The sequence below is a fragment of the Gopherus flavomarginatus genome, chromosome 3 (assembly GCF_025201925.1).
Source record: "Gopherus flavomarginatus isolate rGopFla2 chromosome 3, rGopFla2.mat.asm, whole genome shotgun sequence".
NCBI lineage: Eukaryota > Metazoa > Chordata > Testudines > Testudinidae > Gopherus > Gopherus flavomarginatus.
In genome coordinates, this window is record NC_066619.1 from 81,258,739 (window position 1) to 81,273,182 (window position 14,444).

General features: G+C 37.6%; 1 protein-coding gene across 2 annotated transcripts in view; it reads left to right on the forward strand.

Moving 5' to 3' along the window:
* PRRC1 (proline rich coiled-coil 1) overlaps positions 1-14,238 on the forward strand; it is a 34,604-nt gene extending 20,366 nt beyond the window's left edge. For both annotated transcript variants that reach the window (XM_050945886.1, XM_050945887.1), the window contains exons 6-9: positions 5,572-5,735; positions 6,556-6,659; positions 7,560-7,662; positions 12,766-14,238. In XM_050945886.1, coding sequence (XP_050801843.1) covers positions 5,572-5,735; positions 6,556-6,659; positions 7,560-7,662; positions 12,766-12,975 — 581 coding nt within the window. In that variant the 3' untranslated portion in view covers positions 12,976-14,238. The remainder of the gene's footprint in view (positions 1-5,571; positions 5,736-6,555; positions 6,660-7,559; positions 7,663-12,765) is intronic.
* Positions 14,239-14,444: the final 206 nt, after the last annotated feature.

Genomic DNA, 14,444 nt, shown 5'->3' on the forward strand with positions numbered 1-14,444 from the left:
TTAATCTTCTGCTTGTATGTTATATCCCTTTGTCCCTCTCATTAGACTGTAAGCTCTTCAGTGCAGGGACTGTCTCTTTGTATTACACTAGTACCTAGAAGTCCTACCTGAGATTGGTCCCCAACTGTGGCATAAACACACAATAAGAGACAGTCCCTTCACTAAAGAGCTCACAGTCTAAATAGCCAGGACAGACAAGAATGGGATGGGAAATAGAGGTATGTAAAGTGACATGATGAAGCAGGTTAGTGGCAGATCTGGGAATAGAACACAAGTCTACGTGTAGTCCAGGGGATAGGCCAGTGCCTTATACCAGCGTTGGTTGGATTTCTAATGTATAGGTTGCTATGTCTGCACAATATGTTAACTTCAGAAAGATCACTCATGGTGTCTCTACATATTTGCAGGTGCAAACTTTTGAAGGTGAACAGTTATCTGGGCACCTACAGCTATCTCTTTATGGTGCAGTTCTCTGTCTGCTGTAGTCGTCTGCATAGATGCATAGGAAAATACAAAAACTGAGAGGAGGGAGAGGGAAGAGCTTGGAATCTTATTTAATAACTAGTAACTGAAAGTCCGTGCCCACCCACGGGTATGATATTTGGGTCAAATAATTCACCATCTCTGCAGTCTCCTTCATGCAACTAATGAAATTGTTGCATGCAAATTAGCTGTAGCGTAAGAGTGGTGATTTGTTGCGTTACCTCTATTGTCACAATGATGTAAGACTTTGCATGGCATAGATGCATACCTTTATTGTAGCTGTTCACTGCATGGATGTAATTTGTAAAGTCACAATGGCTGAGAACTTAAATTGGATGGCAATAAACTCTGAAGCCCAGTGATGGTTGAACCTGGTGATATGCTGAAGAAAGAGTTCTCAGCCTTGCTTGTAGCTGTTTTCATTGCTTCATGTGGGCTAAACAGACATTCTAGACTTCAGAATGACACACAGTGAGCATCCTGGAATCTTAGAACGGACTGTACAGCAACTTTAAAATATTTTAATTACAGAGTTATTCTTGGCTAAAAGGAAAAAAATGTAATGTTGTAGTTTAGTGCTAAAATATGTTGCATGCCTCAAGTGTGTTGGAATTTGTTTTTGTCCCTTTAGTAGTCCAGTAAGTATGCTAATGGCCAAGGAATACTCACCCAGCTAGTGGCTTATTTCTACTATAAAATGGTGCCTTTGTGGCAGACATGCTAAACCCATGAAAAAAAAATGCAGAAATTGTGCTTGTTTTTGGTTTAATTGGCTTGTAAGTTGATTGTTTGGCTTGTAGCTTGTCACTTCTTTTTGATCGGCTCCTGGCAAGGGGGGGAGAGAGTCGGGTTGCACAGCAGTCCCACCACAGTCTCAGACTGCACGCTGGGGCGATGTTGTCACGTAGAGTGTTGGGGTTCTTAGGAATTGGCTTGTTTTAGGCTTGTTTTTGAAATGGAATTTGCTTGATTTTTGGCTTATTGTGAAAGTCAAGAGTGCTTTATTTACTGTGTGAAATTTGGCAACTGTGCTTTGCAGTAAAGTCCACTGGATTTCATTTTTAACTATGTTTGAGGGAATTTCACTAACCACACCTTTCTAGTATGAAAAACAACAAGAAGATAAAGTTCTCTTGTGTGCCACTTACATTTTAATTAAAGTTTAAGATTTTTATTTAAGGTTGTGTAAACTGCTTATTTGAATCTTCCATCCAGTATACTGCCATTTAAATGTGTTGCGTATTCATGCAACAATGTCACTTTCAACTTTCTGTAGTAAAACCTACCTAATGGGGTACTTAAATATCATCCAGCATAGTTCTGATACCAGAAAGTGAGAATGAAAGTCACTAAAAGGCCACAAAACACAACTTGAGGGTTTGTAGAGGCATGGAGAGGAAATGCTAATACTTGAATGTTTCTCCTCTCTTCAAGAAGTGCAGCTCTTCTGGGTTGGCAAAAGTTTTTTTTATATTTCATTTAAGAAACTGATTTGGGATCTTTACTCATAGCTGACTTGGGAGTTGTTTCAAAGTTAAACTTTAAAGCTGCCCAGCCAGTTCTGAAGCACTGTTGAGTATGGTGAGGTGGGCTGAGAGTAAAAACACAGTATTTGCATTGCTGCTTGAGAATCGCTGGCAGCAGAAGTCAGAGAGACTTCATAGTACTCAGCACTTTGGAGGTGTTGAAATACATAATATGTTACTTATAATGGATTTGAGAGCTGTTTCGTCCCAATTCATCTTGAAAACTACAGGAACCTAGGTGGAGTTGTTGAGTGGATGCAAACCTATAGACTCTTTGTTGCTAAAATACTTAAGGATGGTAGTTATTCAATAGCATTGAGACCCTCATATTTAAGTAACAAAGGCTTAGCTGCTCATTAAGTAGGAGTTACTATGTGTGGTATGAAATCACTTATAAGGCCAACCAGACAGTGGAGAGAGTGGCTTTGGGGGCAGGGAACCCCAAAGCTCTAGTAAATCTAGAGTTAAAGGTTCTTACTGCAATATTAACTCTCTCGTCTTTCAGAAGATCTGATCATGTAACTCTAGGCAATTTTATGTGATATTCAGCAAACAATACAATATTATCTAATGCAGTAATAAACTTGGAAACTTAAGATTCCGTTAACCAAATGAACTTGCCCACGTTGCAAGTTATATCAAATTGTCTGAAAAACACAAATTGTGTCAAAGGGTAAGGTAGTTCTTGGAACTTTAACTTCTGTATACTGCCATTTTTTGTATTTGAGGAACCCTGTATGTCGCAGGATCATGACATAAATCTGCAACCTTCCTGTTGTCATGAAAATAGCAAAAGGCTCATCCCTGGCATCAGGGTGATTTCCCCCTTCTTTGCAGAACTTCAAATCCCGGCTCCAAATCTGGGGGTGCTAGAGTTGCTCCGTGGAAAGGTTGTAAGAAGTTTTTTTTTAACATGGGCAAAAACAATATATTTTCCCTTATGTCATTCTTGGAAAGAGCTGAACTGTTTTAACTGACCTGTTCTAAAAAGAATTTAGCCTAAGGCAGGCACCTAGCATGGAAAATTTCAGTCTGGAGTTTGGCTAAATTATGAGCTGCTGAAAATGGGGCCTTATAATGGAAGGCATTGAGCAAGCTTTATTATTGGTGGTGCTGCCAGCTCCGCTTATCATGTGAAGCATGTGTTACCAGTTTTGTAATCATGTAATGAAAGCCTCTGTTGTAATCTGTACATTAGAGGAGGAGAGCTAAACTTGACATGCTAACCTTAACTCTGAATTTCCTTACTTGTGGTTAAAACCTCAAATTTAACATAGCTTTTAGCACATAATACAGGGATAGGCAACTTATAATTTTCAGCTGCACTCACACTGCCCGAGTCCTGGCCACCAGTCCAGGGGGCTCTGCATTTTAATTTAATTTTAAGTGAAGCTTCTTAAACATTTTAAAAACCTTTTTTACTTTACAGACAACAATAGTTTAATTATACATTATAGACCTAGAAAGAGACCTTCTAAAAACATTAAAATGTATTATTGGCACGCGAAACCTTAACTTAGAGTGAATAAATGAAGACTTGGCACACCACTTCTGAAAGGTTGCCAACCCCTCACATAATACCTTTATTTCTATATTGTAGCATTGTACAGCATATAAGATGAGTGAACTTATGCTCTCACACACTCATTACAGAAAAATAATGATCATAAACCCAGGGCCGAGTCCTGCTCTTAATAAAGTTAATGGCAAAACTGCTGCTGAATTCAGTGAGTATAATGTTGGGAATTAATCGCTTTCTTTTCCACCTAGTTACATTTCTGAGTGTGTCCTTGAATCCTGATAGCTTTGATTTGACAAGCTGCAGTATGTTTCTAGCTCAAGTAGTGTGTACTACAATAAAGAGTGTACCATATGTAGAATAGTTTATTGGACATACAACGGATTAGCATTAGCACCAACCTCCTGGAAGATTTTTATGCTGTCAGGGCATTCCACTAGCGTTTACTCCTGCATGAGTCCTACATGACTCTTCAAACATCTGTTAAACTATAGTGTCTGATTCCTTATTCATATCAAGATGTTTTCAGTTTTCTGTCTTTCTGTACCTTAAGGCTTAATGCAATTGTTAATGTTTAGTGATATATACATAAAATTCCATCGAGCAATATGGTTACGAAAGACTTGGGTAGAATGTCCTGTTGTCACCATCGTGGCAAACCTTCAGTGACTTCTAATACAGAGAAACTGTTTCCCGTAATTGAGGGTTGACAAATCAATATGGGCTAAGGTGAAAACTCTTCTTTTTCCAATATTGAAGTTTCATGTTGATTGTGGTAAATGCTACTGTTGATGACGTATTGGGGGTAAGTACTGCAGACTTCAGCAGCAGGTTTTCTAGGTGCAGTGTTTGATGTTTGTAGCATCTGTTTGTTTTTTATCTTGGCCTTTTTTAAAGAGGCTGCTTTAATTTTCTGTTTGTTCCTGCTCTGAGGATTTTCAGAAATGGCAACTTAACAGACTAACAACTTTCCAGTGGTCTCTGTCTGTACAAAGTATTCATATTTGATACTTTGCAAGGGAAAATTAACATCCAACTAAACTACTTGAAGTTCAGCATTGTTTGTTTGCTTGAAAATACCAACATGTTATATTGAGGGGGGTTTTAAGCTGTTCTTAAGAAGTGAAGCATGTAGCAGGAAGGACTTTTGGAAGGTGCTGTGATGGATTAAAGCTTATCCAAGATTGGCTAGTGAAAATAAAGGGAATGTAATATCAAAAATAGTCTTAGAAGCAGTTAAAAAACAGTTGTGCAGAGGTGGTGAAAATGTCATTTTTAGGCTTCTTCCAAAAGTATGAATTGTTTACTATAAAACGTTTTTTTAAATTCTTTCCTTAAAAATTATTTTCTTGAGTAAAAATAAAACCCACATTTCATAGATGTTATCTGTCTAAGGAAAACATGAACTATAAAAATGTGGAACCATTAGAGCTGCAAAGAAGCAGACACAATTTAAACAATCTATATTGAAGCCCATGGTTCAAGAATATACTTGGAAAAAACCCTTTCTTTTGAGCTTTTACAGTCTTATAAGTGTTAACAAGTATGAGGTGTCAGTTCATTTGCTTGTGAGCAAGTTTCCACATCACCAAAACATATCAGACTTTATACCTATGGCCAGGATTTAAAAAAAAAAAAAAAAAAAAAAGTGTTAACCAAAGTTAGGCTTCTAAATTCATATGCTGGCTTCTAAAAGTTGTCTGATCTTTAAAAAGGACTGAGTATCATCAGCTCCCATTGACTTCCCTGAATGCAAAATTCATTTTAAAAGATCTTAATTTTAACTCCTTCACCTAAAAGATTTCCTAAGTAGAGGTTACTTCATAAGAGATGGCTTGTGGGAACAATTTCCTTCTAACCAACACTCCTGTTTCTTGTACCCATTACAAGAAACTCAGCTTGACATGTACCAATGGATAGTGCGTTGTATATGTACAGTACATGAGGAAGATAGGGAAAGAGACTACTGATTTTTATTGAGGCCTACTCTGAGATGTGAGTGTATTCTGAATTAGCTTCTATTAAAATATTTTGTCTTTGTAGAATCTGGGGGAGAACTGGACATTGTGGTTACCTCCAATAAAGAAGTAAAAGTTGCTGCCATTCGAGATGCTTTCCAAGAAGTCTTTGGAATGGCCACAGTTACAGGAGAAGCTGGACTGTCTAACATTGCACCACAACCTGTGGGCTATGCAGCTGGATTAAAAGTAAGGGGTTAATAGCAATGTTGAAAGTTTTGTGCAGATCAGTGATCATGAGTGGAGCAATTTGCCTAGAACAATCCCATCCTCTGAGAGATACCTTTGTCTCCCCAGAAAAATTAAATGGGGAAGCTTTCTTGTTCATTACTATCCTTGTGTATAAGTGTCATCTATGCCACGTCAGTCATTAGAAAGTGGTCTCAGGCATTTGTGTCGTGTTGCAAAGACAGTTAAAGGGCATAAATATTTTGTCAATTTTCTACAAGGTCACTGACTGCAAATGTACCTAGCATATTGTGTCAGATCATAAGAGTTTCACGGTGTATCAATGCTTGGTCCACTGTCTACTTTTCAGTACCGTTTTAAATACATTACACTAGTTTTAAAGGAGAGTCTCTCCTATGATGTTACCAACTTGACAAAGTTTTAACACAACCAGAGCATTATGCTAGAGAATATAGGTGAGAGTAATAGAAACATTTACAATCTTTAACCATGGCGAAACTCGGCACCATTACAAGTAAAGGTGTCTTAACTTTCTTTCAATGTAAAGCTAGTTATTTTTCACAGGAAGTCAGTAATTTGATTTGTAATGAACTAAAGCAAATTTGAAACTGTCAAAGTTTTATCACAGTTCCTGTAACTTTTGGGATTCTAAAGGAATCATTTTTTATTTCAAAATGTTGTTTATTATGCAACATGAAAGGCTTTTTGAACAGTATCTGTTGTGTATCTTAATGATAAAAGTTATATTCATCCATCAGTTTTATGCTGTGTTGTGACGTGAGGAGAATATTTTCTAACAACTTGTTACGTTGTCATCTAGGGAGCTCAGGAAAGGATAGACAGCTTGCGTCGGACTGGAGTGATACATGAGAAACAGCCTGCTGTATCTGTAGAAAATTTCATCGCAGAATTGCTTCCTGACAAGTGAGAGGCATAAACATATTATTTGGAAGAAAAATCGTTCTGTATCAGGTCCAGGTGCCCCGTAAAGATTTGTTAGCAGTATTCTACTTGGGAGATGAAAGGAGAGAATCTGTCAGTGTACGGTATTCTCTTAGCAGGCTCTGCTTTGATGAAATTGTTCAGCTTCTTGTCCAAAAAATCTTGAGAGCTTAATAGCTAAATTCTGTCAGGTTTTTGAGACTCAAAGTTGAAAAACATGCCACAGTTGCACTTAAATCTGCAGAAGTGAGAGACTTATAATAAAGTAAGAGTTGGAATTGGTTACTAGTTCTGTTCTGAAATGACAACTGATTTGGAGAGTATACTGGGTAGGTACTGAGATTCTAGTAATGTTATGCTGAGGTAGTACCTTCATCTAATAACATTATATTCTCAAGTCTGGTCAGTTTTCCTTTACTGTTCACACAAAATGTACTTCCCAGCACTGCTCTCAGCAGTTGACAGGCTTTTGTTTTGGAGTTTACATTAACGTGTTTTCTAAACAAACTATTTTCCTAAGAAAAGATGGAACTGACAAGTAATTGTTGAGGTAATTCGTTTCATAATACAATTTGAGAAGTATTAGGGCCCATTTCTTGTTTGTCTTATATGATTTCTTCAGAAAATACTTCTTAAGGGGGGAAAAAAAAACAAGAACCCCTCCACAGCCTTGCCGATGTGCTGGACTTTGATTTATTTATTTTTTTGAACCTACTCTGCTCCATTCAGTTATACTTTTCAAAGCTACCTTTAATACCTTATGTATAAGATGGAGCTTGGATTTTAACCCTGCCAGAGTTGCATCATTGCCAGAATTCCATTCTTCAATTGGTTGATGTTCTTTACTGTTTAAAGGTTTGGGTAACTTGTGTGCCATTGCAGGTGGTTTGACATTGGATGTCTGATTGTTGAAGATCCAGTCCATGGAATTCATCTAGAAACTTTTACCCAAGCGACACCAGTGCCTCTGGAATACATTCAACAGGTGAGGTTTTTTTCATCTTTTATCAGGGGGTAGACTTATGGCCTGAGCATTAGGATTCAGAACTCATGAGAACTAGTCTCATCACTGACACTGATTCTCTGGGCAGTTACCTTTCCATTTATAAAATGAGGCTACAGTCTACCTGAAAGTTGTTGTGAAAGTTAGTCAATAGTGTAGTGGCTTTTTGCAGATAAACACTGTACAAGTCTCATTACTTTTTTTAGTTAGAAAATCCAAAACAACTTGTGTAGACACATTTCAGTTTGCAAACACGATTTTTCATAGGTAGTCATTTAAATCCAAGATGACAGTTGGGAAAAGCCATGTCATAAAGATCTAGATTGTGCCCCGGAAAGAAATTTAATTTTTAAATTGCTTTCAATAAAGAATAATGGAATGTTTGAAAATAATGAATTATTAAAACACACTCTGCAGGTTACTGCTGAGTCAATATATTTTTCCATCAGTGAAAAGATGGCAGTTTCTGAATCATAATGCTTACATTTGTATTAAGTGTGACTTAATGACACTACAAGCTATTGCCCCATCCCACAATATTTGAGGGCCAAAATGGTGAGCCAGCATGGAGTCCTATTGCCTTCAGTGAACCTATATGCAAGGGTCTTCCCGTGCATGGTGTTTTGCTGGGCTAAAACCTTCTGTTTAGCATATTTAATCTTGGTCTTAGGTTATTTTGCAAATAAGGATCAGTTTTATTGTTTTAAGTTGTCTTGTCACTTTAAGTGAAGTGTAGCCTTGGTCTGGGGGACTTGGTATTCACCACTACTGGATTCAATTCCTGGCATTACCACAGACTCAGTATCACCTTTTCTAAGGGCCTTAGCCACCTTGTTCTTTAACTTGCCCTTCTTTACTTGCCATCTCCAGAGAAGTATTGAGAGTTTCAATTAATAGTAAAACTATTTGAGAGGTTTGGCTGAGATGAGCTGTGCGAGTGCAAATTGTTTGTATACATAAATGTTAGCATTTTAACAATGTGACCTAGACTCCATTGAGATCTTCATTTATAAAATATGTAGCTATCACATAAGACTTGAGGCAAAGTTTAATGACTTTTTAAAAAGTTGAGTTCACAAATATGATTTAAACTGCCAACAGTTAGCAGCAAACAGACAATCCCAAAATTCAGTAGCAGCAACCACTATGGAGGAAATAAGAATAAACAAACAACTGCCCTGTTATTTCTTAATGAGCGGGAGGTATCTCCTATACAAACCTGTGTATGAGTTAAAACCCTGCATAAACAGATTCTTTGTTCTGAGGCTGTGACCTTAGAAGATGTAGGCTGTGATCTTTCCTCTTTGGCCTGTGGCACTCCAACAAAGAGAGGGAATTTCAGAACTGACTCTCCAATCAGAATGCCCTTTGAAGGTTTAAACTTCAGAATGTCTGAGCTCATGTCAGAGATGCAAGATAGGTGAGGTAATATCTTTTAATAGCCTAACTTCTGTTGGTGAGAGAGATGGGCCCTGAAGAAGACATCTGTAAAAGCTCCAAAGCTTCTCTTCCTTGCCAATTGAAGTTGGTCCAATAAAAGATATTACCTTATCCACTTTGTCTCTCCAGTATCCTGGGGTCTGCCTGGCTACAGCTACACTTCATGCAAGTTAGTTTATCTCATCCACTTTAAAGGACACAAATCAAATATAACCTAACATCATCTAGCTTTTGCAAAACATAACCAATAAAAATATTTTCCTATTGTTTCCCAACATTTTTCTGTAGGAACTTTCCCATGAAAAATTGCTAATCAAAACTATATTCAGAACAAAAACTAACCTCAGTTTCAGTTTTTGAAAACCCAAAACACCCAGATGTGATTGTTTATCTGTCTTGCTACTGAATCCAATGGAAGACTGCTTGAATCTTTTTTCACTTTAATTTTTCAGAACTTTGTCCAACTTTTCCAAAAGGAAAAATGTAACTTTTTTTGGTCTCGTGAGCCTTGTTGACTTGTATTCAATTTGTGATCCACTGTAACCCTGAGATCGTTTTTCAGCAGTACTATCACATAACCAGTTATTCACCATTTTGTAGTTGTGCATTTAATTTTTCCTTCCTAAGTGTAGTACTTGGCATTGTCTTTACTAAATTGCATACAAAAGTAAAAATACAATTGTTAGTGGCTAAGACCTAACTCAATAAGCCACAACCTTTGTTCAAGGCAAATTTCTTACCAATCTTTCCAGCCATGGCTGCCTTTCTGTCAAAGATCTTTGCTAAGCAGGTTTTTTACTTACATTCAGGTCCCAGAGACTTCAGCCCCCTTGGCTGAATTATCTGTCTTTCTCAGCTTGCAAGAGCTCTGGCCCCTTGTCTCTGTCCAGTGGTGAACACCAGGATGGCTTTTTCTCTCTCCTTATATCTTCCCAATCTCACTGTTTTGTCCCCAGACTCAGGATGGACCTCTGGCTGTTCTTCCCTTTCTGTGGACTTTCTATCCCTATGCTGATTCACATGTAAAATGACTTTTTGTTTTGATTCAACAGTGCTACCTTCCCTCCTGTCTAGGGAAAAACGTGTTTCTCTCTGTGTTTGGTCACAGACTTTAAAGCATAATATCACTGAGTATCCAAATTTCCTCATATAGTGTTAATACATACGTTTCATAATGATATTAATCAACGGTGTGGTACTAGCTTTCATAAAAGGCCTTACTTGATACACGTTTATAAAAAAAATTATATACAATCAGTTAATTCCATTACTTATTGTTTGAGGTTCAAATCCCCTCCAGAGGCTCTCTCCCCTACTCGATGGATTGATATCTTTGTTTACCTTTCTATAGAACTGTGCCTTCATGGCCTGCCTGACCAGCAAATACATATTTCTTTGTTTAGGTCAGACTGGCCTTATCTATTGCTTTCCAGTGACATATTACGTGCCATCTTTTGGGTATGTATCATGATGGTGTGTCAGATGTGGTGAGCATGTCAGGCCTGATAAGAGTTGCTGACACAGAGTAGTAAACCACCAATGGGTCTCTGTGTTACAGCATACACTCCACTCCATTACCTAAGTCATTAATGAAAATGTTGAATAGTACCAGGCCCAGGAGTGACTCCTGTGGGAGCCAACTAGATAAGCCCTCCCAGTTTGACAGCAAACTATAGATAACTACTCTTTGAGTACAATCTTTCAACTAGTTGTGCATCCACCTTATAGTAATTTCCTTAGTTTGCTTATGAGAATGTCAGACTGTATAAGAAGTTTTACTAAAACAAAGATGTCATATCTACTGCTTCCCTCTTAGTCAGTAGCAAATAACTCTGTAAAAAACGGAAAGTAGGTTTGTTTGGTATGATTTGTCCTTGACAAAGCCAAGCTGGCTATTCCCTATAACCCTGTTATTCACTAGGTGCTTACAAATTGATTGTATAGTAATTTGTACCAGTAACTTGCCAGGGATCTGTTATGTAGTTTCCTGGGTTTTGTTTGTTCTTGTTTTTAAAGATAAGTACTACTTTTATCCTTTTCCTTACCTCTTCTCCCTGAGTTCTCAAAGATAACTGCTAATGGTTTTAAGATTGCTGAAACTAGTTCCTTAAGTACCCTACTGACCTGAATACATCTAACTTATCTAAATATTCTTTAACCTGTTCTTTGCCTGTTTTGGCTTGCATTCCTTCTCCCTTGTTGTTCATATTAATGGTGTTAGTATCTTGTCACCCATCGATCATTTTGGTGAAGACTGAAGCAAAATAGATAAGAAATACCTCAGCCTTCTTGATCATCTGTTAGTAGCTCTCTTCTCCCCTCCTGCCCCTCCCCCCCCCAGACTTTACCCTCAACCAAGTGAGTGGACAGGAATACAACATGCACCCCCCTGACTCCTTCACCCTCACTGCCAGAGCCCTGTGCTCATTGCTGAGCTGCTCAGGGTCATATCTGGAGTGTCATTCGTGCCCATATGGATGAGCAGCATGAAGTAGTGGTTGGAGGGAGAGAGGAGCCTTAGCAACTTTTCTGTAACATCGCAGGTGTAGGCTCTAGGCTAGCAGAACACCTCCTGAAATATCATGTCAGGTTGGCAGTTGGATTCCTTCATTCCCCTCGAAAGGGAATCCCTGACCACCAACATTCTGCACTGCCTTTTTGGGGCTGGGGCTGGCCGTAAGCATACTAGCTTTGGGCGCAGGTGGCTCCTCTTTCTCAGCCATTGAGGCCTGCTTCTCATGTATTACCATCTGTCACGATTATCTATCCCCTTATTAAACAATTCTTTTGCTGCTGATTTAATTCTCTGGAGAGGAAACTTTGGTCTTGCATCAAAAGTGTTGTATATTCTTGTCAATGAAAACAATGTTAGGGCAGAATTTGGTTATATTCTAGCAAATGTACTGGCAGTTATTGTCATCTAATGGTATATTGCTTCTACAGGACAGTAGGATCTAGTGAGGCTGTGCACACAATATGGGTATTTCAACTTAGGTAGACAGTGGACACGCTGGATCTGATTGAGTCAGTGAGAATGTTGCCACAGCAAGGAGCTATGACTGTAACCCATTGTAATTTTAATGAAATTAGCATGATATGGTGATGTAAGTAGTTGACACCCAGTTCTGATATGAACTCCCTCTAATTTTGAGCAAATTGCTTGGAGTCTCTGCATGAATTTTCCACTTTGAGATGGGATACTTACTTGTTTCACAGGGTTGTTATAAGGATTATAATATTTTTAAAGCCCATTGAAAGATGAAAATCAGTAGATATATAAGTAACTTTATTGATCACATCTGTTTGGCAGCTTTTTTATATAACATTCTGGTAATGACAAAGTGACTTTATTTTAATAGTCATGCTGTACTCCAGCTCTGGGAATGTCTAATGGTTGTCTAAGACTGTAATATGTAGAACTATGAAAAACTGTTGGGGAGGGCAGAGTGGTAACCAGTTATTGTGGGACAAACTTTTAGGGTCAGATTCTAATACCCTTTCTCCTTGTATATTCTTATGCAGGATGTTTTATTAAAATCACTGAGACTACTGACCAAATAAAGTGTTAATCCATGGGACTATGGATATTAGAACCTGGCCCTTTATCTCATTCATTTAATAACATCTCCTCAAATTATTACACAGGCTCAGAGTCTCACTCCCCAGGACTACAATCTAAGATGGTCAGGTCTTTTGGTGACAGTTGGTGAAGTGCTGGAGAAGAATTTACTGAATATCAACAGGACTGATTGGCATGTGGCATTCACTGGTATGTCCCGTCGACAAATGATCTACAGTGCAGCCAAGGCTATAGCAGGAATGTACAAACAACACTTACCACCCAGGACCATTTGAAAGAAGCTTGACTCATCACACTGAGTACTGTTTTTCTGTTCAGTTTGATATGAAGGAAAAGATTGCAGCTTCTGCCAATATACAAGTCCTCTGTGGATACAGCACAATTTTGTAATCTACCTGTCAACTGTAATTTTTTTTAAAAAATGAGTACTGTTCCAATTATGGAAATGAACAACTCAATTTTTTAATAATCCAGTATAATTAATGAGAAGGGAATTAGATGCAAACAGATACATTTGTAGCAGGGCCAACTAGCATTAACATTTGTAAGGTGGAGTGCATTTTCATTTCAGACAATAGGTATTTGCTGAGACACTTATACTTGAGTAAATAAAATATTAAGTTAACTTTTTAAAAGAGGGTAAGGGTACAAATATTATCTTTTGCATTTCAGTCGAGGCATTACCCTGTATTTTCTAGATGCCTAAATTTTGGAAGTATTTAGCACTTCATAGGGTTGGCCCTAGATGTGCATGATCTCAGAACTGTTGCTGAATAGTTCTAAAACATCTTAAAAGTGAACAGCCGAGGAAGGGCATAAGTCCACGCTCAAATGTATCCAAGGTGTGGGCCAAAATAACTTTGAATGTTCATCTTCCATACCTCTTTTTAAAAAAAATACTTTTTCTGAAGTATGGTCCAAGCCAACTCCCCTAGAAACCAAAGAATTAGGCACTTCATACACATGAAAATGTGTCAACAACTCAGTATAACACAATTCACTTACTCCAGCATTTATTGACATACTGTCATCCAGGGTACATAACACAAGCTCTTATGTAATTTTCTTTATCAGTTTTCATCTACAACAAGTGAATATAGCAAACATTCTGTATTTTCCAAAGCAGGAATAGACTTCTGCATGGTGTGATAGGTGTTGTTGATTCACTGCTTCTCCTATATATCTTTGATATCTGCCCTTCATAGCTAAGATACCCCATATCTGTGCTCAAAGATCATTCTAAATCTCTATTCAGAAATAAAGAAGTTATTGTAAAAGAATATTTTGATAATAGGTTTGTTTTAAAAACAAATAATGAATTCTTTGTTTGCCTTAAACACTAGCTTTTCAGCTTGAACTGCTCTGCCTTTATCTTTTGTAGATGCTTTCAAAGAACATTTTTATATGCCATATAGTGTCTAGCCAACTTCTTATATTTGTACCCAGTGAAAACCTGTCCTTTTTCCAAGTAATATATTTTGCCATAATTGGCTCAGTGTAAATTAATATTAAATAAACATTTTTCCTACAGAATTAAACGTTTTTCATTTAAGATTTTTTTTAAAATAGTTTGCTTGAATGAGTGTAACTTTTACTGCCTCTTAAACAGGCCATTTGTATAACTGGTGTGTAGTGACACAGCATAGCTTGTTATCTGAAAACAGAAACCTACTAGTTCAATATTTTTGGACCAAGAGCTCAAAATAAGAGAGAAGTGGGCACGAACAAGCTCTTTATTTGCTTC